At 40.9% G+C, this 26,194-nt stretch overlaps 1 protein-coding gene across 4 annotated transcripts in view; it reads right to left on the bottom strand.

Annotated features, from left to right (window-relative positions):
• The window catches only part of dennd5a (DENN/MADD domain containing 5A), a 156,155-nt gene that overhangs the window by 60,650 nt on the left and 69,311 nt on the right, over positions 1-26,194 (bottom strand). For all 4 annotated transcript variants that reach the window (XM_063061861.1, XM_063061862.1, XM_063061865.1 and 1 more), the window contains 3 exons: positions 24,036-24,708; positions 9,953-10,140; positions 4,840-5,157 (listed from right to left, as the gene is read on the bottom strand). In XM_063061861.1, coding sequence (XP_062917931.1) covers positions 4,840-5,157; positions 9,953-10,140; positions 24,036-24,708 — 1,179 coding nt within the window. The remainder of the gene's footprint in view (positions 1-4,839; positions 5,158-9,952; positions 10,141-24,035; positions 24,709-26,194) is intronic.

The raw sequence follows: 26,194 nt of genomic DNA, 5'->3' as shown, positions 1-26,194 counted from the left end.
TACAGTCTTGCATACTGTCCATACAAATCAATTCATTACAATAGTGCACTGAGGTAGTACAAGATAAAACAATAACAGAGTGCAGAATAAAGTTACAGTACAAAGAAAGCACAGTGCAGGTAGACAATAATGTGCACTGTTACAACGAAGTCAAGAATCCAACTTATTGTACCAGGAAACCATTCAAGTCTTATAACAGCGGAACAGAAGCTATCCTTGAGCCTGCTGGTACTTGCTTTCAGGATTTTATATCTTCTACTGATGGGAGAGGGGAGAAGAGAGTGTGCCCAGGGTGGGTTGGATTCGATTCTTGATTATTCTGTCTACCTTACTGAGGCATCGAGAAGTGTAGACAGCGTCCATGGAGGGGAGGCTGGTTTCTGGGATACACTGATCTGTGTCCACAAACCTGCGGTTTCCTGGGGTGGTGAACCAAGCAGTGGCCATTACAACTGTGATGTATCCAGGTAGAATGCTTTTCATGCTGCATCGATGATAAAAAAATGAGGAAGGAGAATCACTGGTGAATTTTCTTGGCTGTGGCATCAATGTTGTTCAGACCTAGGGACCTAGGCAAGCTAATGGTGATGTTTTCTCCTTAAAACTCTCGACCTCTGCACCACTGATGTAAACAGGAGCATGTGCTGTGCCCCCCGCCCCAAGGAGTTGAGTTCCAGTAGAATCATGCTGAATTCAGTGTTTTTACAGCCATGAAACAATCCATTTCTCTGGTAGCTTTTTAATTAAAGGCTTTCTTAGTTGTCCACTGTGTGCAGCAGGCTAGAATTATATTCACAATGGAAACTGGCAATCTTCCAGGACCACGGAAATGGAGAACAGATCATTTACAAACACCCGCATTAAATACAATTTGCAGACCATGGATGTGACTAAAATTTCAAATTACGTACTTGTAAGCAAATGAGAACTTTATGGATAATTTTTGATAAATTCCATTCAATCTTTCTGAATTGGCCCTTACAAGGAATTTGCAATTTGATGTGTGACGAGAATACACATAAAAATTAAGATGTTTGCTGGCCTGGGTTAGCATCAGTGACATCAGCAAGTGGTCTGCCACCTGCCCTCAGGGGAAGGAGAGATAAGGAACAATGGAGCAGCGTCTGGAGATGTGTAATGAAGGGACGGGGGAGAGAGAGCTGTCTGGAGCGGCTCCCCCCTTTGAACCTTGAACTGTTTGAAGTGATGGACAGGCGATACCCCAGCAGGGGGATAAAAAGGGACAGGTTCGCTAAGGCAGGACACACGCCACCCGAGGTAACGAGACCCTGGAAGCGGTGCGCCTCTCACGAGTGGGTGAGAAGTATCAGACAACGACCAGGGTGGAAAGGTACGATCAGCGGGAACCCGGTGTGTGTCCGCCCTTGCCTGGGTGCCGGGTTCACTGCAGAGGATCGACCGCATCTGCAGGAGGGGTCACAGTCAGTGACCTCAGGTGACATCACCAAGGACCCGCCCAAAAGCTGCTTGTGAGCCATCTCGCCGGTCTGTGAGTGAAGCTGTGCTGAATGATCAGTTGTTCCTGTTCTCTCTGTCTCTCTTCCCCCACGTTGTCCATCCATGGCAACGATTACTGCGAACTGAACTACTAAACTGGACTGAACTTTGAGTCATTTTTAAATTTGGTCATTTACCCCTAGACAACGATAGAGCTTGATTGATGCTGTTATCTTAATTCTGTGCACATGTGTGGTTATCATTGCTGAACTGTTGCATTTATTATCCTTTTGATTACTGTGTTGCTTGTTTCTTTAATAAAACTTTCTTAGTTCTAGTAATCCAGACTCCAACTGAGTGATCCATTTCTGCTGGTTTGGCAACCCAGTTACGGGGTACGTAACAGATGCCAAAAGCACAATCATTAGAAATTAAACAGGCTTTAAATTAGCCTAAAAAACTGAATGATGAACTCATGGAATGATACACTTCCATTTTACTAACAACTCTAAAGCCAACAGCATTATTGCTTCTTGTTCTTTGCACTTTGTTCCAACCAGCATGGCTTTCAAACCACACATGTCCTCCACTAACCCGTCAGTAATCCCAAACGGCTGAACTTTCACACAAAGTATCATCAGCACCAGTCCTCCTCTGGCAATTCAAGTGCAAGAATGGGTAAACAGTGGCATGTGTGTCAGAGCCAAGGTAACACACAAATACAAGACATTTTAGGAACATTACTGGATGGTGATGAGGAATAGAAACAGCCAATTTTATTCTCCCAAACTAAAGGTGTCATGATTAATTAAGAATTCCCTCTGTTACCCCAAGTATGATCCACTGACTCTGACAAGTTGCATCATATTTAAAGCCCTAATCACCTGTATCATTCAATTCTACAGTGAACAAGGTATGCTTCAAGAGTGGTAACCGAGGAAAGCAAACAATAGAAAATTGGTCATCTTCTGTTACTAAAATGAAGTGGAAATGAGCACACAATAGATCGGGTCAATAGTGAGAGTCTCCTTTCCAGGGTAGATATGTCAAACACTAAAAGGCGAGGCTTTAGTCTTGAGCAGGAGTTCCCAACCTTGTTTATGCCATGAACCAATATCATTAAACAAATGGTCCATGGACCCCAGGTTAGGAACCCCTGGTCTAGTGGAAGAAAGTTTGAGGAAATGTGCAGGGGTTGTGATGGAAACAGACACAAAAGTGGCATTCGAGTAGTATTTAGACTGACACATTAATATGACAGGAATTGAAAGACACAAATCATGTGTAAGCAGATGGGATTAGTTCAATTTGGCACAGACAAAAGGTGAAAAGGGCCTGTTCCTGTGGTGTATTATTTTAAATTCCATATAAAAATTGCAGAGAGGAAAATAACAGCCCTCTATTAAAAAAATGAGATATATTTATAATAGAAAAATGGAGGAAGTACCTTCTTAAAAGCCGAGGCAGTTTTTATGCTGCCAAAAAAGCTAAGCATGAATTCTTTAAAAAATAATTGGCCAGAAAATAGTGCTCTCTTCTAACAAGTTCCTTAACAAAAACAGTTCCAGTAGCCAGTGATACTGCTCTCTACATCAACACAAAAAGAGTAACTCTTAGATTTATAAGTAAACATTGATAATTTTAAAACATATATATATTCCTCTATTGCAATAAATACAATAATTTTACATAGTTTGAAGAACTAAGTTCCACTTCCCACAATGTAACAATAGCACATCAATAGGAGGTTCATAAAAGTAAAATATTAAATGGCTTATGTTTATTTCACATTTTCTTCAGTTTCAAGCATATTTAGTCTGTTTTTTCCCCAGAAAATTAACATAAACCAATGGAAAATTGCTATTTACATAAACTGGTTTAAATGGAATCTAAGTCCAGAAATTCAACCAAAAGGCTGTGTTGGACAAGCAATGAAGGGGGATGCCAAAGACCATCAGCCATGAACACAAAATGCAAACTTCAGCCATGCCTGGGGCCAACCGTTAACAGTCAAAGAACAATATTCCCCCTGCCCGCCCAAAATGTGCCATCTAGTAGCATGTCTCATGGCTGCTTTTTGCGTTGTTTTAGCTTAGGAGGAGGTCTTGAAAATAAAGGGATCTGCAGAGTCTCTAGGGCAGATCAGGCATCTGTTCTGGCCTGGGGGCAGTAATTGAGCCAGTGAGATAGGCAAGTGATTTTTGGAAACTTAAGTGAGGAAGCCGGGGTAAACCTAGATTTGAACCAGACCAAGTTCAAGGTGAGCAGCAGGGAAAGGGAGAGCAATAGGTGAGACTGGAATACATCAGGAACATCCGTAGATTGCAGGTGGTGGGAGTAGTAATGAGCCCCGAAAAACACACTGTAAGAGCTTACTTAAAAAGATTCTAGACTTTTGCTACATTGGGAAGACCAAGCTAATAACAAAGCATCTGTGGTTTCACCTGGAACAACACATACCCAGTTCCCCCAAAACGCTCCAAATGGTATAATGACACTTCTGATCCAATGCTCCAAGCCTGGAAAATGTTTCAGGGTGCCAGTTTCATTGATACCCAGACCTGCAGAGTTAACCTTCTTGACTGACAGAAAACAACTTGGAAAATGTCAGTAACGTATTTTACTCTGGAAAAAGAATCCAGATTTTTATTTGCACAATACCCAAAAGAGAAGTCATGATGCGGTTAAATTTCTAGACTAAATTTAACTAACGTGTGCACTAGGAGTTGCTTTACAAAAGCCCTAACTGGGAAGAAGAGCAATCAGCAGTAGGTTGGCAAAGGATCAATTAAAAGCTATGAAAGCCAAAACAAAATTGGAAATCAGTTACAAGGAAAATAGATAAAAATGTGTTTTCAATTATAGAATAAGAAACCCATTTCATACACCAATTAAAAGGTGGTTGAATTTGCATACCAAGTCTCCCATTTTAAAAAAAATTGCTCAAAGACAGAAAATAAATAACTTTATAGTTGGGTGTTAAAATTCATTATATTAATTGACCTATAATGAAGAATGTATAACATGTTCCAATATGTTAACAATGCTATACAATCTGATGGTGAAAAGAATCAGTAAAATCCAATACCTACCAGTGCAATGTTAAAGAAAGAAGTTCACTAATTACGTAAAGAGTATTAATATAGTTGTAAACTTTTTCCATCAGCTTTCAAAAACACTTTTATGCTGCTAACTCAGTCTTCAGGCATTAACATACTAATAATTTAATATAATTAGATTTTTCAGCTAAATTTCTGCAAGAATAAGCTAATTTTAAGAGCTCACTAAGGTACTTTTCAATGCTCCCCCTAAAGTGCATAGATAGCTGTCATTACAAGACAATCTCAAACTGGACCCAAAAATCTAAAGTTCAAAACAAACCTTTTCTAAACTGACACCAGTCCTCTTCACGAGAGCCTGCAGTTTTGCCATGGTTTCATTTTCCTTCAGCAATTCATAAGTGTTCAGTGCTGACCCAGCAACATTTCCGTTCTTCTTATCACAGGCCACATCACTCTCTTTGAAGTCTTTCAGCTTAGAGGCACTTTCACTGCAGTGCAAGTTCCCTTCAGGTGGAATCCCAAAAGCCATGAGAATTTCAGAGACTTCTTGAATAAATTCCAATTTGTTTGGAAATTGAGGCAAGTCTTCCGGCAACTCAATAAAATGGTTGTCTATATCCACAAAACACAGATTTGCCTGAAAAAGTTAAATATATATTTAGAAAGAGGCAAACTCTTTTTTTTGTCAGAAATGCAAACAATTATATTGCTGTTAGATAAACAGACACATCCCATTTATTTTTCAACTCATAAAGAGACTGAAACAGACCAGTTATGTTTTCATGGCCTGCTATAACTTATTCAACTTTCCTAAATCAACGTCTTCTGGGAAACAAAAGAAAATCTTTTTTAAATTAATCAGAGGTTTCTATTACTTTCATCATCCAATAATAGTAATTTCTTCGGTATCACTATGATTGCTATAATTATTGAATTCACAGGCTCTTTTGAAAGCTGCAAATCAGACAGCAAGTAAAAATTGGTACTCTTTGTTTTTAAAGAGCAAGTATAACTTTGTAACAGGTCAATTACTTCCTCACTTTAACAAAATTAAAAGTTCACCTCCCCCTTTAAAACAGGGACATACAGTGGCATGCAGAAGTTTGGGCACCCCGGTCAAAATTTCTGTTACTGTGAACAGCTAAGTGAGTAAAAGATGAACTGATTTCCAAAAGGCATAACATTAAAGATAACACATTTCTTTAATATTTTAAGAAAACTTTTTTATTTCCATCTTTTACAGTTTCAAAATAACAAAAAAGGAAAAGGGCCCAAAGCAAAAGTTTGGGCACCCTGCATGGCAGTACTTAGTAACACCCCCTTTGGCAAGTATCACAGCTTGTAAACACTTTTTGTAGCCAGCTAAGAGTCTTTCAATTCTTGTTTGGGGCCAAAAAGTTCTATTTTAACTTCATCAGTCCACAGGACTTATTTCCAAAATGCATCAGGCTTGTTTAGATGTTCCTTTGAATTTTTTGAATAGAACTTTTTGGCCGCAATGAGCAAAGGTATGTTTGGAGCAAAAAGGGTGCAGAATTCCATGAAAAGAACACCTCCAACTGTTAAGCACGAGGGTGGATCGATCATGCTTCGGGCTTGTGTTGCAGCCAGTGGCATGGGGAACATTTACTGGTAGAGGAATTCAATTAAATACCAGCAAATTCTGGAAGCAAATATCACATCGTCTGTAAAAAAGCCGAAGATGAAAAGAGGATGGCTTCTACAACAGGATAATGATCCTAAACACACCTCAAAATCCACAATAAATGACCTCAAGAGGCGCAAGCTGAAGGTTTTGCCATGGGCCTCACAGCCCCCTGACCTAATCATCGAAAATCTGTGGATATACCTCAAAAGAGCAGTGCATGCAAGACGGCCCAAGAATCTCAGAACTAGAAGCCTTTTGCAAGGAAGAATAGGCGAAAATCCCCCAAACAAGAATTGAAAGACTCTTAGCTGGCTACAAAAAGCATTTACAAGCTGTGATACTTGCCAAAGAGGGTGTTACTAAGTACTGACGTACAGGGTGCCCAAATTTTTGCTTCGGGCCCTTTTCCTTTTTTGTTATTTTAAAACTGTAAAAGATGGAAATGGAAAAAGTTTTCTTGCATAAAATATTAAAGAAATGTGTCATCTTTAACTTTACACCTTTTGGAAATGAGTTCATCTTTTACTCGCTTAACTATTCACAGTAACAGAAATTTTGACCGGGGTGCCCAAACTTTTGCATGCCACTGTATATGTATTTATTTATATAGCTAACAGGTCAGATTTGTGCCATGGAAAGATTTCAGCCTGGATTTTACAACTGTAACGGCAATCAAATTGTCATAATTGGCCTTTCTGATACTCTCAAGCAGATCATCAGTCAAGTTCTTCATGCCTATTAAACTCCACTGGTTGAGAAATCACTTTGCAATACTTCCTCCTACAAAATCATTTTGCAATACTTCCTCCTACCAGGCTACTGTGGGAGGCGAGGGAGGAGATTGCTGAGCCTCTAGCGATGATCTTTGCATCATCAATGGGGACGGGAAAGGTTCCGGAAGATTGGAGGGTTGCAGATGTTGTTCCTTATTCAAGAAAGGGAGTAGAGATAGCCCAGGGAATTACAGACCAGTGAGTCTTCCTTCAGTGATTGGTAAGTTGATGGAGAAGATCCTGAGGCAGGATTTATGAACATTTGGAGAGGTATAATATGATTAGGAATAGTCAGCATGGCTTTGTCAAAGGCAGGTCGTGCCTTACGAGCCTGATTGAATTTTTTGAAGATGTGACTAAACACATTGATAAAGGAAGAGCAGTAGATATAGTGTATATGGATTTCAGCAAGGCATTTGATAAGGTACCCCATGCAAGGCTTATTGAGAAAGTAAGGAGACATGGAATCCAAAGGGACATTGTTTTGTGGATCCAGAACTGGCTTGCCCACAGAAGGCAAAGACTGGCTGTAGACGAGTCATATTCTGCATGGAGGTCGGTGACCAGTGGTGTGCCTCAGGGTTCTGTTCTGGGACCTTCACTCTTCGTGATTTTTACAAATGACCTGGATGAGGAAGTGGAGAGATGGGTAAGTAAATTTGCTGATAACACAAAAGTTGGGGGTGTTGTGGATAGTGTGGAGGGCTGACAGAGGTTACAGCAGGACATTGAGCAAAACTGGGCTGAGAAGTGGCAGATGGAGTTCAACCCAGATAAGTGTGAAGTGGTTCATTTGGTAGGTCAAATATGATGGCAGAATATAGTATTAATAGTAAGACTCTTGGCAGTGTGGAGGATCAGAGGGATCTTGGGGTCCGAGTCCCTAGGATGCTCAAAGCAGCTGAGCAGGTTGACTCTGTGGTTAAGAAGGCATACGGTGTATTGGCCTTCACCAATCGTGGAACTGAATTTAGGAGCCAAGAGGTAAGGTTGCAGCTACATAGGACCCTGGTCAGACCCCACTTGGAGTACTGTGCTCAGTTCTGGTCGCCTCACTACAGGAAGGATGTGGAAACCAAAGAAAGGGTGCAAAGGAGATTTACAAGAATGTTGTCTGAATTGGGGAGCATGCCTTATGAAAACAGGTTGAGTGAACTTGGTCTTTTCTCCTTGGAGCGATGGAGGATGAGAGGGGACCTGATAGAGGTGTATAAGATGATGAGAGGAATTGATCGTGTAGATAGTCGGAGGCTTTTTCCCAGGGCTGAAATGGCTGCCACAAAAGGGCACAGGTTTAAGGTGCTTGGGAGTAGATACAGAGGAGATGTCAGGGGTAAGTTTTTTAAAATTTTTTTTTTATGCAGAGAGTGGCGAGTGCGTGGAATGGACTGCCGGCAACAGTGGTGGAGGTGGATATGATAGGGTCTTTTAAGAGACTTTTGGATAGGTACATGGAGCTTAGAAAAATTGAGGGCTATGGGTAACCCTAGTAATTTCTAAGGTAGGGACATGTTCGGCACAACTTATGTGGGCCGAAAGGCCTGTATTGTGCTGTAGGTTTTCTATGTTTTTAATGAGTGAATTATTGAAGTCCTTAGAGATGAAAATACTCAACAAAAATAAAATAGAATTGAATATTTAATGCAATTTTCTCACCATTAAATCCTTTGAAAGACATAAGCACACAAAATTTTAGATATGGTTGTACAGCCTCTAGGAGCTTTAAACTCTAACTTTATATTTGAGGATTGTGTAATTTCTCTATTTGACAAAAGAAAAATCTGCAGGATTTTAAAAGTGATTACAACAGTCATTTTAAATCTTTTAGAAACTTCCATAACAATCTAAATCACATACGAATATCTGTTTCTTAATTGTACATATGATTTTTCTGTGTTCTATCACTGAGCTGCAGTGAACCATCTGATTGGCCTTTCAGAGTTCTCTTTGGGAACTAGTTGACTTAATCAGCATTTCTGATCTGGCTATTGTTCACGATTGCACTTAATAAAAAAAAAATCTCAATCATTGATTGGTCTGCAGTGGGATTACAAGACCCACAGTAAAACCTCATTTATTATTTCCAGGGTGGGGGTGAAAGGGAAAGTCCTTGAAAGTTCTGTGATGTGAATGCCTACCGAGCCTGCTTGGTGATGCAGGAATGGCATCCAAATGCATCAAATGGACATGGACAACGGGAATTGCTTATCAATACTAGGGAATAGAGTGATGGTTGACAGCAGAATAAATCTGGATGTTAAGATTTGGAGAATGATCAAACTTGACGACAGATATAATAAAATTTCAAAACATGTATGCATACACATGCCTATCACATCAGTGTGACGATGAGTTATTCTCAGCATTGGTTACCTTGAGAAGGTGGTGCCAGTGTAATTTTGGTAAACTGGTTTATTATTGTCACAGGTATTGAGGTACAGCGAAAAAAAAACTTGTTTTAGCCTGCTGTCCATACAGACCATATCATCCCTACAATGCACAAATTAGTATAAGGGAAATCAGTAACAGAATGCAAAATAAAGCTTATAGAGAAAGTGCAGTGCAGGTAGACCCCAAGGTGCAAGGCCACAGGAAAGTAGATTGCGAGGCTGATTCCATCTCAAACCACTCCAGTTATTTAAGTAAGAACTTATTTAATTTTGGGGAATTAAGAATCAATTATATTGGTGTGAAATAAAAGGTGGACAAATAAGAATGGCCACTACTTTGCAAATATGTCACATTAAAGGAAAATGTGTACTTATGAGCATCCTCAATCACTTATGAGATTTAACAGATTAAATAGACACTTTGACCACATGTTAATGCAAGATTTCAGCTAAATTCTGGTCTTCAGTCTGCTATAATCTGAACTCAAAATGAACTTCACTCGATTGTTAGAATAGACTGAGCTAAAATCCTTATAACTAGGGTTTCACTTTGCTTCTCCATGGAATAATTAGCTGGATGCTGCATAATGTTAGCGGAGTAGGCAAGTTAGAGATACTCACCTCTTGTGGCAACTCTAACTTAGACCGGTCATCCTGCCCATTGGAATGCAAACCCATCAAGTAAGGAACAGGAGCATCTAAAAAATGAAGGAGTGATGCTGGGAGGATGGGGACATACACATGTTGCCACTGACAGGGAAACAGTATTGCTGTGATACTTTCTGCTACTGTCATCAGTCTCTGGTAATCTGTTTATTAACAAAAACACACAAACATACAAATTAATTTTTTATATCTAACACTTAATTGCATTTTTCAGACAATTACTGGGAAACACCATGGTCAAAAGCTATTCTTCCCCATCAGCTACAGGAGATACTTGTTGCTTGTACAAAGACACAGAAAATGTGCAATAAAGGGATCCTTTTTAAGGTTTATGAACAATCCAAGAAATTCTCAAACGATAAAAAATGTTTTATGCCCTGATAAAGATCAGTACTTGAAAAACAGTTTCTCATCTATTCACTAGCATTTCTTCAAACAGTTCACTGTGATGGAGCAGAAAACAAGGGAAATTGAATGCTTGCTTAGAATAGTAGTACAGGTTAAAATTCACTGGTCCAACAGGTTGTGAATCTGTAGTTAATCGGTACAAATCTCAAAAACGTCTATAGATGTACCATGGAAAGCATTCTGACAGGCTGCATCACTGTCTGGTATTGGGCGGGGCGGGGAGGGGGGCTACTGCACAGGACCGAAAGAAGCTGCAGAGCGTTGTAAATCTAGTCAGCTCCATCTTGCGTACTAGCCTACAAAGTACCCAGGACATCTTCAGGGGCCGGTGTCTCAGAAAGGCAGCATCCATTATTAAAGGACCTCCAGCACCCAGGGCACTGTTATCATCAGATAGGAGGTACAGAAGCCTGAAGGCACACTCTCAGCAATTCAGAAACAGCTTCTTCCCCTCTGCCATCCAATTCCTAAATGGATATTGAACCCTTGGACACCACCTCATTTAAAAAAATTATATATAGAGTATTTTGTTTTTTGCACGATTTTTAATCTATTCAATATACCTATACTGTAATTGATTCACTTGTTTATTTATTTCTTTTATATTATTATGTAATGTATTGAACTGATGCTGCTAAGTTAACAAATTGCACGTCACATGTTGGTGATAATAAACCTGATTCTGATCTATGCTAATCGTAACTAAGGTCCAACCAAGACTAAAATTAACTAAGATATGCAGTTAATCAACCTACGAGTGCTTCATTTGCAAATTCAGCCAAGAGCATTTTAGCATTTTAGAAAAACCTTACAGAACCCACGAGTTATGACTGTTCTTCAAATCCTTATTCTCTCTATTATTTTTTTTAAAAAGCAGCTGTACACTCCAACCATTGCTCTAAGCAGGAATTTTTCCATTTTTTAAAAATAAGGCCCAAAAACTACGCTTAAGTTCTCTGTAAAGCCCAATGTATACTTCTGTATCAAATGTACGCCATAGGTACCGTGTACCCTATGCCATACCCTACGCTGTAGGGTGACGTGCACCTCCCCAAAAAAGTAGCATCACATTTCCTCCTAGGCATTTTCGGTTGCTTTTCTCTGCCATGTCTGTACACTGATGTGAAATAAATGGTTGGAGACGATGAACCAAATAGTCAAGTCTACCTGTCAACATCTGAAAATACTTGAAATGCATTTCCTCGTCCATGTCTCTCACGAAGAAGCTCAACATAATGGCATAGAAGCCCCACTGCCAACTAGCGTTTTGGCGGTGAATTGTAGAGTGACGCAGACACAACTACGCACGCTCACTATGGCGTAGGGCTACGCAAAATTATAAATCAGGCCTATGGCGTAGGCTACAGCTTAGCCCATATGCACAAATATAAATCAGCCTTAACTTCCGCCATCTCCAGTGGGATTCCACCACCAAGCACATCTCTCCCTTCCTCCCTCCACCCCAGATTCTGCTTTCCGCATGGATCACTCCCTACGTGACTCCCTTGTCCATTCATTCCCCCCCCCACCCCCCACCGATCTCCCTCCTGGTACTTATCCTTGCAAATGGAATAAGTGCCACACCTGCCCCTTTAAATGTCAAGAAAATTCCAGCTGCACAGCAACAAAGGCTATGTGTGTGGGAGCATTGCAGTTACTGTGCGGCTGCGCACCTGCACAGCTTAGAGGGAGCAGTTCAAACCAACAAGTGCCTGCACAGTTCTCCTGCCCAGAGGAAGTTGATCAGGGTCATATTTTGTGGTCCAGATATTCTGCAGTTCAACATCAATCGGATTCAAAAGCTGCTGCACTCAAGTGTTTCTACCTGTACAAGGATTCATTATTATAGTGCTTATATAAGACTCAGAATTTTTGCTTTCCGATATCATGAGCACAAAGAGAAAGTTTACAGATGTTGGAAATCCAAGCAACACCCACAAAATGCTAGAGGAATTCAGCAGGCCTGGCAGCATTTGTGGAAAAGAGTAAACAGTCGACATTTTGGGTCAAGACCCTTCTTCAGGACTGGAAAAACCGATGAGAAGCTAGAGCAAGAAGGTGGGGGGGTGGTGGGAGGAAGTAGTACAAGTTGGTAGGTGATAGATGAAACCAAGGGAGGGGTGAAGTAAAGAGCTGGGAAGCTGATAGGTGAAAGAGATAAAGAGCTGGAGAAGGGGAAATCTGTTAGGGGAGGGGAGAAGACCATGGAAGAAAGAGAAGGGGGAGGAGTACAAGGTGTTGCTCCTCCCACCTGAGAATGGCCTCATCGAAGCAGCAGAGGAGGGGGTGGACTGACATGTTGGAATTGGAATGGGAATGGGAAGTAGAATTGAAATGGAAGACCACCAGGAAATCCTGCTTTTTCTGGCGGACTAAGCATAGGTGTTCAACGAAGTGGTCTCCCAAACTATGTCAGGTCTCATTGATATAGAGGAGGCCAGACTGGAAGCACTAGATACAGTAGATGAGCCCAGACTCACAGGTGAAGTGTCGCCTCACCTGGAAGGACTGTTTGGGTCCCTGAATGGCAGTGAGGGAGGTGTAGGGGCAGCTGTAGCACTTGTTCTGCTTGCAAGGATAAGTACCAGGAGGAAGATCAGTGGGGAGGGATGAGGGGCAAGGGAGTCACATAGGGAGCGATCCCTGGGGAAAGCAGAATCTGGTGGGGGAGGGGATGTACTTGGTGGTGCAATCCCACTGGAGATGGCGTAAGAGAATTTTGCGCTGGACCCAGAGGCTGATAGGGAAGGTAGGTGAGGACAAGAGGAACCCTATCCCTGTTGGAATGGAGGGAAGATAGGGTGAGGGCAGACAAAATGGAAGAGATGTGGTTGAAGGCAGAGCTGATGGTGGAGGAAGGAAAGCCCTTTTCTTTGAAGGACGACATCTCCTTCGTTCTGGAATGAGAAGCCTTATCCTGAGGGCAAATGCAGCAAAGACAAAGGAACTGAAGAGGGATGGCATTTTTACAAGTGACAGGGTGGGAAGTAGCCGTGAGAATCAGTGGGTTTATTATAAACTCCGTCCTGGTACTTAACCTCGCAAGTGGAGCAAGTGCCACACCTGCCCCTACACCTCCTCCCTCACTACCATTCAGGGCCCCGAATAGTCCTTTCAGGTGAGGTGACGCTTCACCTGTGAGCCTGTTGGGGTCATCTACTGTGTCCGGTGTTCCAGGTGTGGCCTCCTGTGTATCAGCGAGACCCAGCATAGACTGGAAGACTGCTTCACCGAGCACCTATGCTCCATCCGCCAGGAAAAGCAGGATCTCCCATGAAAAGGTGGCCACCCATTTCAATTCTACTTCCCATTCCTTTTCCCACGTCAGTCCATGGCCTCCTCTACTGTCGCTATGAGGAGGAGCAACACCTTATATTCTTCTCTGGGTAGCCTCCAACCCGATGGCATGAACATCAATATCTCAAATTTCCAGTAATTGCTCCCACTCCCACATCATTCCTCCATTCCCGCTTCCCTCTCTCACCTTATCTCCTTACCTGCCCATCACCTCCCCCGGAGCTCCTCCCTCTTCGCTTTCTTACATGGTCTTCTACCCTCTCCAATCAGATTCCCCCTTCTCCGGCCCTTTATCTCTTTCATCTATCAGCTTCCCAGCTTCACCGATCCCCAGCTTTACCTATCACCTACCAACCTGTACTTCTTCCTCCGCGTTCCCCACCTTACTGCTCTAACTTCTCATCTTTTTTTTCCAGTCCCGATGAAGGATCTCAGCCCAAAACATGGACTGTACTCTTTTTTCCATATATACTGCCTGGCCTGCTCAGTTCCTCCAGCATTGTGTGTGTCGTCATGGTATTTAGTAACATTTCCTGATCACTTTTATCACCGCAAGCAAAACAATGTTGTTCAGGACTCTCACCAATAACATTTCTATGGAAAAAGTTTCTGAAATTTAATTCTAAACTCCATAGAAGTACTTGTATTCATCAACTGAACGTGAATAAACTAATAACTTTTACCTCAGCTCACATACAGAATCTTTATATTCAAATAGCACTATTAATGTCAGATTTATTTTTTTTTTAAATCAGAACTCCCTTCCCTTGAATCACTGTCTTGAACAGAAAGGAAACGAGTAAATCAGGTAATTGAGACAAATGATTTTTGAGGGCAGGGATTTGTGGTTGAGGCCATTGGAATGATGGTGAGCCAGGAGTTGAAGAGGGTACAAGCAGTAACAATGAATACTTAAGGAAGGCCCATCACTGAAGAAATTTGGATATCTCAGGTTTTCCATTAAGAAAAAATTCAGCTTTAACATTTTTGTTGGTTTCACATGTATGGTAAAATTTAACACAATGTGTTGCATGCCATTTGACATCACTACATGTGTCCAGTGACGCCTATGGACATCACATGATCCACGACTTTCAATGCTTTCACCGTTGTGCTACAAACTAAAAAATATATGACATCCTGAAGTCCCATCAAGTTGGACACACCTGTCTGGTTCCTGATGCTCACTGTTGCTAGAGAAAAAAAATCACCAAACATTAGTTTCGTCTGACATGTCAACCTTGTATTAATTGGATAAAGTTCACGAGCACAATAACAATAACTCTACTCACTCAGGAACATGTTTTTGAAGGAATACACCCACAACTGTATTACCTTCTGCAAACATTTATTTTCCACAGGTATCCTGCAAATACTGTTAACAAGGTTCTCTAAATTTTCAGTGTACACTATGTATGCAACTGATGTACAGTATAGGAGAGTCAAGGCTGGAAACAATAGGTACTGCAGTTCTTTAGGAGAGATCTCATCTCATCCAGCTGTCTTTTTAAATATTACCCTGTACAGCTTCTTCTTAAATATTCAGCGTGCCATCCAAATGCTCACATTTCACATACTTCATTCCATTAACAGAAACAAATGTAGATACACTTTCAGTCCACAATACATTTTTTTAAAAAGCGTCAAACACACATGCTGGCAAAGTGGATACTGAACAGCAGAATCCATGATTCTCGATTTAACACCATCACAGATGTAAAAAACTAGATAAGCACTTACTTACAGCATCTAGTCTCAGGAAGATAATGTTAGTGTTGAGTTGTGTTGATAATTAATCATTACCTTGGTTTTAATAAAATCCTCTGCTTCTTAACAAAACTGCAGAGCCATTTCATGAAGCTGATAGTTTAAATTAGAAATTCATGTCATAAGTCATTAGAGTAATTCTGTAAACTCTAAATAAGTTCAAGCACTATAGAGGATAAATTAATTATCAGTATTCAAATATTATCTGTCAACTTTTAGAATTGTTCTTTTACATAATTTTTTGCTCACAGTTGGGAAGAGACTGGTCGAAGCGAAATGAGTTAATGAGAATAATTCTTCAATTGTCAAAAGTGGACCTAAAGGTGAACTAATGTGTGATATCTTGAATCACAGATTATACAGTCTATAGCTGAATTTTGCTGCTGTTAAGGGTACGCCATACTCGCCTGTCCATCTAACCACAGAAAATGGCCTAGAAAATCTAACACACGACTTTCATTGAGAGGTACTGGGAAGGAATTTCCTTTCTGGGACAATTTACAAAAGGGTTATATATGGAATCATCCTGAATCCCAGATCTTTACCAAGTTTACACAGTTTAACCATAAGCAATGTCAACAGCTGTATTGTTCATGCAACAATAATACCCAATATCCAATCATAGCAGAAGCTCTTAAACCAGATTCAAGTCATGGGTCAGAATCAGATTATTTTGTGGTTAGAGGAATGCAAAAGGTGGTAGGGACTTCAGTGGAACAATCAGGCTTCTTAAAAAAAAAAGGCAAACACATTGGGCGGAATATCTGAAACATTGGAGAAATTTCAACATCGGTTTTCAAAGGCAGAGTCACCAAAAGTTTAAGCTAGACTGCCCAATTTATATTAGGCAAAACTTCCTCTTTTTAACACCAATTTAGTTTTTAAAAAAAAAAGAGGCCCACTCAGTTTCTTCAACCAGTTTGATTCCTGGCAGGTGATATGAGTGGACTCCCTCACCTCTGACCCTCATCACAGGTGCCCTACAAGGCTGTGTCCTAAGCCCCCTCCTTTACTCTCTGTATACCCATGATTGTGTCGCCACCCGCAGCTCCAATCTACTAATTAAATTTGCTGATGACACTACACTGATTGGCCTAATCTCAAATAATAACGAGGCAGCCTACAGAGAAGAAGTCATCACCCTGACACAGTGGTGTCAAAAAAACCTCTCCTTCAATGTCGCAAAAACAAAGGAGCTGACTGTGGACTACAGGAGGAATTGAGACAGGCTAGCCCCTATTTGACATCAATGGATCTGGGGTTGAGGGGGTGAACAGCTTCAAGTTCCTCAGCATACACACCAAAGATCTGATGTGGTCTATACATACTGGATGTGTGGTGAAAAAGGCACAACACCGCCTCTTTCACCTCAGACGGTTGAAGAAGTTTGGTATGGGCCCCCAAATCCCAAGGACTTTCTATAGGGGCACAATTGAGAGCATCCTGACTGGCTGCATCACTGCCTGGTATGGGAACCGTACTTCCCTCAATCTGCAGCCCAGCACATCTGTAAATGTGAACTTCCCACTATTCAGGATATTTACAAAAGACAGGTATGTAAAAAGGGCCCAAAGGATCATTGGGGACCTGAGTCACCCCAACTACAAACTGTTCCAGCTGCTACCATCCAGGAAACGTACCACAGCATAAAAGCCAGGACCAACAAGCTTCAGGACAGCTTCTTCCACCAGGCCATCAGACTGATTAATTCACGCTGATACAACTGTATTTCTATATTACATTGACTGTCCTGTTGTAAGTGCTATTTATTATAAATTACTACAAGTTGAACATTGCATATTTAGACAGAGACGTAACGTAAATATTTTTACTCATGTGTACGAAGGATGTAAGAAATAAAAGTCAAGTCACTATGTTCAGTTCAATATAACAGCAGCCATCTCAATAATGTATTCACACGGAATTCTGCAGATGCTGGAAATTCAAGCAACACACATCAAAGTTGCTGGTGAACGCAGCAGGCCAGGCAGCATCTCTAGGAAGAGGTACAGTCGACGTTTCAGGCCGAGACCCTTCGTCAGGACTGGTGAAGGGTCTCGGCCCGAAACGTCGATTGTACCTCTTCCTAGAGATGCTGCCTGGCCTGCTGCGTTCACCAGCAACTTTGATGTGTGTTGCTTCAATAATGTATTGTTGACTTATCAAAGCTGCATCTCCATTGTGGAAAATATGTCACGAACACACCCTTAAATTCTTAGTTGTTAACATACAAGACTTGTCCTTGGCCCAGCACATATGTTAGTGCAATCATTAGGAAAGCACACCAGGGTCTATGCTTCATTTGGAGGTTAAGGAGGTATGGCTACTCAACCACTAATAAATGTTTACAGATGTACTGTTTGCATCATGGCCTGGTACGGCAATTGGAACGTGCAGGAACACAAGCTATAAGCTTTTTCCACTGAGGCAGGGGGAGAAAAAAAAGAGGACATGGGTTAAGGGTGAGGGGGGGAAAAGTTTAAAGGGAACATTAGGGGGGGCTTCTTCACACAGAGAGTGGTGGGAGTATGGAATGAGCTGCCAGATGAGGTGGTAAATGTGGGTTCTTTTTTAACATTTAAGAATAAATTGGACAGATATATGGATGGGAGGTGTAAGGAGGGATATGGCCCGTGTGCTGGTCAGTGGGACTAGGCAGAAAATGGTTCGGCACAGCCAAGAAGGGCCAAAAGGCCTGTTTCTGTGCTGTAGTTTTTCTATGGTTTCTATAGAGAGGAATAGATTCTGCTCAACACAGCTTGGGCATATCCCTCTCCACCTCGGACTCAAGACGACAACATCTATCATTACAGATCCCCATATTCCATGGAGGACATACCACCTTTTTGCAGTTACCATCAGGCAGGAGATACAGAAACCTGAAATCCACAGCACCTGGTTGAAGAACAGCTACTTTCCTCCAACCATTAACACAAAATAATCTGCAGATGCTGTTGTCAAAGGAACACTCACAATGCGCTGGAGGAACTCAGCAGGTCAGTCAGCATCAGTTGAAAAGATTAGTCGACGTTTCAGGCCGAAACCCTTCGTCAGGACTGAAGGAAGAACTTTGGGGAGGGTTTGAAGAATGCTGGTAGTTGAAAAGAACAGTAATATGAAAGACAAAGGGGTGGGGAGGGAGCAGGGAGGTGATTGGCAGGAGAACAATGCGCAGTAGCAGAAGGAGGCGGAACTATGAGGGAGGTGATATATGAACATAGAATTCTCCAACTTCCGATAATTCCCTCCCCCTCCCTTCCTCTATCCCTATTTCACATCACCTCCCTCATCGTTCCGCCTCCTTCTACTACTGTGCATTGTTCTCCTGCCAATCACCTCCTGCTCCCCCTCCCCCACCCCTTTGTCTTTCAAATTACTGTTTTTTTCAACTACCAGCATTCTTCAAACCCTCCCCAAAGTTCTTCCTTCAGTCCTGACGAAGGGTTTTGGCCCGAAACGTCAACTAATCTTTTCAACTGATGCTGACTGACCTGCTGAGTTCCTCCAGCGCATTGTGAGTGTTCCTTCCTCCAACCACTGGTTCTTAAATCAACTAGCAAAATCTTATCACTACAGTTTAGTAACACTATGACCACTTCAACCATCTTGCACTAAAATGGACTTTATTGCTTTTTGTTTTAATCAGGTTTTGTTGTAAAAATTGTGTATTTTTTAAATTTGTCTTTCGTGTGAATGCTGCCTCTATGATGCTATATACCTGTGATGCTACTGCGAGTTTTTCATCTCACTTGTACGTTGGTTTATAGAAAGTTTGTGAACTCTTCAGAATTCTCTATTTTTGCATAAATGACTCAAAATGTAATCATATCTTCACACAAGTACTAAAACTAGATAAAAGAGAACCCAATTAAATAAATAACACAAAAAACATTATACTTGTTCATTTATTTATTGAGAAAAATGACCCAATATTACATGCATTTGTTGGAAAAAGTATGTGAACCTTTGCTTTCAGTAACTGGTGTGACCCCCTTGTACAGCAATAACTTCAACCAGATATTTCCAGTAACTGCACATTGGGTTGGAGAGCCTTGTCCTATTTAAAGAACGTAAACCTGTGTCTTCACTATCAAATGCTGATATTCACCACACAGGTTTTTGGAAGTGAGCCATGCCTCGATCAAATGAGATTTCTGAAGACCTCAGAAAAAGTAAATTGTCATGTTAACACACTAGCCTGGAAAAGGATACAAAAACCATTTCTAAAGAGTTTGGGCTCCACCAATCCACAGTCAGGCAGATGGTATACAAATGGAGGAAATTCAAGAAAATGTCAGGGTAGCCGTCTGTGAACTAAAGCTCAAGAGAAAGTGGGTCTTGCAACAAGACAACGACCCTAAACACACAAGTAGGTCTACCAAAGAATGGTTAAAGCAGAAGAAATCTCACTTTTTGGAATACAAGTCTAAGTCCTGACCTTAAGCCTATAGAAATGTTGTGGAATCACTTTAAGCAAGCAGTTCATGCAAGGAAGCCCACCTACATCCCAGAGTTGAAGCACTTTTGTTAAGGAGGAATTATGCCGATGTGCAGGACTGATCCACAGTTACTGGAAACACTTGGTTGAAGTTATTGCTGTACAAAGGGGTCACACCAGTTACTGAAAGCAAAAGTTCATGTATTTGTTGGGGGAAAAAAATGTAATATTGGATCATTTTTTTCAATAAATAAATGATCAAGTATAATGTTTTTGTTTATTTATTTATTTATTTAACTGGATTCTCTTCATTTAGTTTTAGGATTTATGTGAAGATCTGATCACATTTTAGGTCATATTTACGAAGAAATAGAGAAAATTCTAAATGGTTCATAAACTTTCTAGCACCACTGTATATACACTTGTACATACGACAATAAACTTGACTTTTGACAGACATCAACAATACAGACACACTATGCAGAAATGCCCACTTCAATTGGTGATAAAATGTATACCAGCAAACATTGCAGAACACATAAAAGCATGAATTATGCATTAAAAGCTTCCAACCCAACAGCTTTATCAAAAATCTCATCACCTTACATCCCAGAAGCTCTCTCACTACCCATCCTGAAACCCAGCTGAATAAAGCTATTATATTCAATGCTCTATGTAACATATCAGGTTTTTAAAGAATTAGTCTTAAAATTATCTCATTCTGCAGTAATCTCAGATGTAATAGAACACAGAAATCTACAGCATATTAAAGGCCCTTCGGCCCACAGTGTTGTGTCGACCATGTAACCTACTCTAGACACTGCCTAGTGCATGGCCCAAACATGAGGAAATCTACCAATGCTGGAATTTCAAGCAACACACATAAAAGTTGTTAGTGAACGCAGCAGGCCAGGCAGCATCTCTAGGAAGAGGTACAGTCGACGTTTTGGGCTCAGACCCTTCGTCAGGACTAACTGAAAGAAGAGCTAGTAAGAGATTTGAAAGTGGGAGGGGGAGGGGAAGATCCGAAATGATAGGAGAAGACAGGAGGGGGAGGGATGGAGCCAAGAGCTGGACAGTTGATTGGCAAAAGGGATATGAGAGGATCACGGGACAGGAGGCCCAGGGAGAAAGAAAAGGTGGGAGGGGGGACCAGAGGATGGGCAAGGGGTATAGTGAGAGGGACAGAGGGAGAAAAAGGAGAGAGAGAGAAAAAGAATGTGTGTATATAAATAAATAACAGATGGGGTACAAGGGGGAGGTGGGGCATTAGCATAAGTTTGAGAAGTCAATGTTCATGCCATCAGGTTGGAGGCTACCCAGACAGAATATAAGGTGTTGTTCCTCCAGCCTGAGTGTGGCTTCATCTTTAGAGTAGAGGAGGCCGTGGATAGACATATCAGAATAGGAATGGGACGTGGAATTAAAATGTGTGGCCACTGGGAGATCCCGCTTTCCTCTGGCGTGCATATTATGTCTCTCCAAATGCTCATAAATCCTGCCTTTCAGGATCTTCTCAAACAACTTGCCCACCACTGAAGTCAGACTCACTGGTCTATAATTTCCTGGGTTAGCTCTACTCACTTTCTTGAACAAGGGAACAATATGTGCAACCCTCCAATTCTCCGATACTTCTTCTGTCCCTATTGATGACACAAAGGTCATCGCCAGAGGCTCAGCAATCTCCTCCCTCGCTTCCCACAGTAGTATATCTCATTTGATCCTGGTGACTTATCTAACAATGCTTTCCAAAAGCTCCAGCACATCCCCGTTCTTAATGTCTATATGTCTAATTTAATAGATAGACATCTTGTTGATAAAGTATGAGGCATACAAAACAAACTTTATGTTGTTTAGTTATTACGAACAATGACACTTGTCAACTTGTGAAATTGCTGGCTAAAATCTATGCTCTGAATCTTGCAAGTTCTTTTAAAAACTAGTAACCCTCTTAAAATCACAGGCTTTTAAATTCCCAGGAGACCCAAGATCACTAACTTGTATTGCACGTCAGGTCTGGTGATGAAAAAAATTACAAGAGGTCCAGGTACGATCTCCAGAAAGCTATCTTACATACGAAGAGGCAATTCCAAGCTAAATTTGAATCACTGAAGGATGCTTGACAACTGTGGTAGGGCTTGAATGCCATTACCTCCAACAAAGTAAAACCAAACGACATATGTGTTAACAAGTTTTCACTCCCAGACGAGTTCAAAGCAAGCAAAAAAGGCAACGATCATCAAAACATGGGAGGCACTTTTACGAACTTCCACAGCTCCAGTGACCCAGTGTTTTCAGTTTGAGGCTAACATGACAACATCCTTCAGGATGGTGAAGCCTAGGAAAGCATCCAGGCAGGATAACTGGCCAAATACTGAAGTCCTGTGTTATTCAACTGACTGGGGTGTTCAACTGATATTGTTCATCTCTAGCTTGGCAGTCCGAGGTACCCACCTGCTTCAAGCAGGTCTCAATTATACCAGTGCATTCAATAACATCACCACCTCAAAATGAATCAATAAGCTCCAAGGCCTAGGCCTCAACACCTCCTTATGCAACTGGATCCTCAATTGCTCCAGTTGCAGATCCCAGTCAGTTCGATTGGCAACAACTTCTAGGAAAGCAGGATCCATCGCCACGGACCCTCATCTCGCAGGCTATGCTCGCTTCTCGCTGCTGCCATCACGGAGGGGGTACAGCAGCCTCGAGTCCCACACCACCAGGTTCAGGAACAGTTATTACTCAGGACAGATCCTCTGATATGATAACATGAAGAAATTAAAGGTATGACCCTCTCCACCTCTGATCCCCTACTGAGAACTGGCTCATGGACCTCAACCATCAGGCTCTTGAATCCAGAGCGGATAACTACATTCACCCCAACACTGAACTGATTCCACAACCTATGGACTCACTTTTAAGGACTCTACCATTCATATTCTCAATATTTATGGTTTTTTTTTAATTTATTATTACTATTGCTTTATTTCCCCTTGTTTTGTATTTGCAAGTTTGTTGCCTTTTGCACACTGGCTGTTTGTCCACATTTGTTGAGTGCATTCTCATTGATTCTGTCGTGTTTCTTTCTATTTACTATGAATACCTGCAAGAAAATGTATCTCAGGGTTCTATGGTGCTCTATACAGTATGTACTTTGATGCTCACAAAAGGATTTGGCTTGTAAACTAGATTCGTGTTTGATAAGCCAGCATATTTGGTCAGTTGAAGATTCTGAGACTCCAGGCGCTTGTAATCATTGTGTCCTTACCCAGCGCCTCAGCCTGTCAATCTTCACCCTTCATTCCCAACTGGCTCCATAGGCTCTTTTAATTTCCAGTCTTCTTCAATCTATTACTCGCCTGCCTCTGTATCTAACACCATTGCTCACTCTTTCCTCTCTTATGCTGGATAGCTTCCCTCTCCATCCTCAGTCCTGATGCAGGGTCTTGCTTCAAAACAAGGACGATTCCTCCCCACCCCCAACAGATGCTGCTCATCTCACCATTCCTCAAGAGAATGTTTTTTTTTTAATTACTGAGATTGAAAGTCACAATTGAGAAAGTAAAGCAAAAAGTCCAAACAAAAGGTAGAAGCTGGGATCAATGAGAATGGGACAGTCAACAAGTTACAGATGAATCCAGAGTTCCATAAAATTATGGGCTCACATACATGCTCCAGGGTAATGCAGTGTCAAGAGAAAGGGGAAGATTTGGGTGGAAGTATTAGGCTGGTCGCCAAGTTTTAAACTAAATTGCTTCAAATTAATCAGGTGGGATTAGGGAGCCCAGCTGCCCAAATAAAATGGAAAAGGAGAAAAGTAGAGTTCAAAACCACCAAGAAAGGTGAAAAGCAGACTAGTGAAAAGACCTGGAAGACTATGAATTACAAGAAACATTTAGAATCAGAGCTAAATGTTAAATAATGCAAAAACATGAAAATCTGCATCCAATAATGCCTATCATTTCACTAAAGTTACACACATTAAATTCTCAATTGTTTGTTTTTATAATCAAAAGCTTCTGTAGCCCAAAGCCATAAATAGAAAGTCTTTCTTGTAATCTCTTGCAGTTGTCACCAATATCTTTTTTTTTTTAAAAAGTAAAATGAATTCATAAACACTAGACTTACGTTGGGAGTACAGCAGGATTTGCATTTCCAGCAATGCACAGGTGAAGAGTTGGAGCACATTTTCCAGACCCAAAAGTTCAAACATTTCATTAATTGGAAAGTCAAATAGTGGTAATTCATTGGCACTTGGCCTCTGACAAACAATTGAACCATATACTCCCAAAAATTTTAACGATCTCCCTGCTGGTGGCAGTGGCACTTCATATAGAATATTGTAAACATAACTTTCCAGTGGTAGTGGAGGAGGTTGAAGAGAAGTCACAGCTTGATAGAGTTGTTCAAGAACCTTCTTACAGGCGTGCATGAAAGGCAGGGGTGTAATCAAGCAAATGCATTTTGAGACATAAAGTGTATCCTTGCTAATATCATATGAGTTAAAACGCTGTAGTTTAGAAACTCCCGTGGACATGTCACTGCAGTTTTCAGAGATACCCTCCGCTGAGTTTATGCAGATTGCGGATGAGGTATGAAGAATATCGTATTGTTCTGCATTATGCATATGATACAGCGTTTGCATTGCGCTGCAGATCTGTTTACTTGCCACCTCTTCATAAAACGTGAGAGCAAATCCGTAGGTGCGAGAACCATCCTCTCGCGTGATGATGAACGAATGGAATTGTGGGTCTCGGTTGTCAGATTGTGTTTTAAAGGAAAGGCCTTTCGGCATGCAGAGCTTGAACAAAAAGAAACACATGAAAGTTATCTTCATCATAATGTGGAACATATTCCATTGAAAAATAAACTTTCAAATTAGGGATCATGCATTTCTGATCATCAAATGGACACCATACTTAAATGTACATAAATTTCTTAATTTAGACAGAATCCACAGTAAATTTCTCCAGTAGGTACATGCTGGTGCTGATAGCATTGACACCTTTTTTCATCTTGAGTTCATCCCACGTACATAACTTGATTTCTCTCAACACATTTCCTCCCATATTCCATGGAATAAATGGACAGGGTAAATTCTATACATCTTTAAACGTATATACATTACTCTCTCTATCCGTATGTGCACACATATTGTGATCCAACTGGACAGGAGAATCAATAGGTGTGCCAGATTCTCAACAATTAATATTGTCAAAGAAAATTTTTCTAATGATGCAGGGAAAGTGGGGGGGGGGGGGGAGAGCACAAATAGGACAAAAGGTACACCTTTGATGGAATGAGATCAAATGGAATGACATGAAAAACTAAGGAGGATTATGCTTCTTTGTGTTATAACAATAATGGCAGGTTTCTAGGGCAGGCCTAGTACGTTAGGCTGTGTTACTGGACAGCCAAAATCTACAAACAGATGATAAGCAGAAACGACCTGTTCTGAATTAGACAAAAAAAAACAAAAGCCAGCTGCTTAAAAGTTAAAGAATTAAATGGAGTCCAGAAGGCTACAACATTGGACATATTCCTGGTAAATAAGGAGATTTCAAGGACGAGGAAAGAAACTGGGGGAATGCAGAGCTGGTGTTACAATCAGATCAAAAACCATTTTATTGAATGATGGAGTGGGTTCCCAGGAGTATTCCCTTAGGTCTGCTCCAAACTGCCATGTTCACAAGTTTGCAAAGACTACAACAAGACCAAAGACATCAAGAGTCAATACAATTCAGTTTACTAAATCAGTCAAAAGTTGTAAATTCGCCAGAAGCTCTTGGAAGCTGGCCTTCAAGTTCACAAAAATAACTGGAACTCTAATTTTTATGCCAATTGGTTTCACATGACACTAAGATTTCTAAATCTGATTTTAAAGGAAGAATTTTGTCAAGTCTTCCTTCATAAAACTTCAACTTAGGTACTGCTTTATCCATTAATTTCACTTATCTTCAAATTACAGGTCACTCCACTACCCCAATGAATATTTTGTTTTACAACGGTACAGTAATTACATAACTAAGATTGAATTATCAGTTCATTCTGTTACGTACCCCGTAACTGGGTTGCCAAACCAGCAGAAATGGATCACTCAGTTGGAGTCTGGATTACTAGAACTAAGAAGTTTTATTAAAAAAACAAGCAACACAGTACTCTAATCAAAAGGATAATAAATGCAACAGTTCAGCAATGATAAACACACATGTGCACAGAATTAAGATAACAGGATCAATCAAGCTCTATCGTTGTCTAGGGGTAAATGACCAGTTTCAAAGTGACGC

This window comes from Mobula hypostoma, chromosome 11 (assembly GCF_963921235.1).
Source record: "Mobula hypostoma chromosome 11, sMobHyp1.1, whole genome shotgun sequence".
Classification (NCBI taxonomy): domain Eukaryota; kingdom Metazoa; phylum Chordata; class Chondrichthyes; order Myliobatiformes; family Myliobatidae; genus Mobula; species Mobula hypostoma.
The sequence above is the reverse complement of the archived record's forward strand: the minus strand, read 5'-3'. Positions and strand labels throughout refer to the sequence as shown.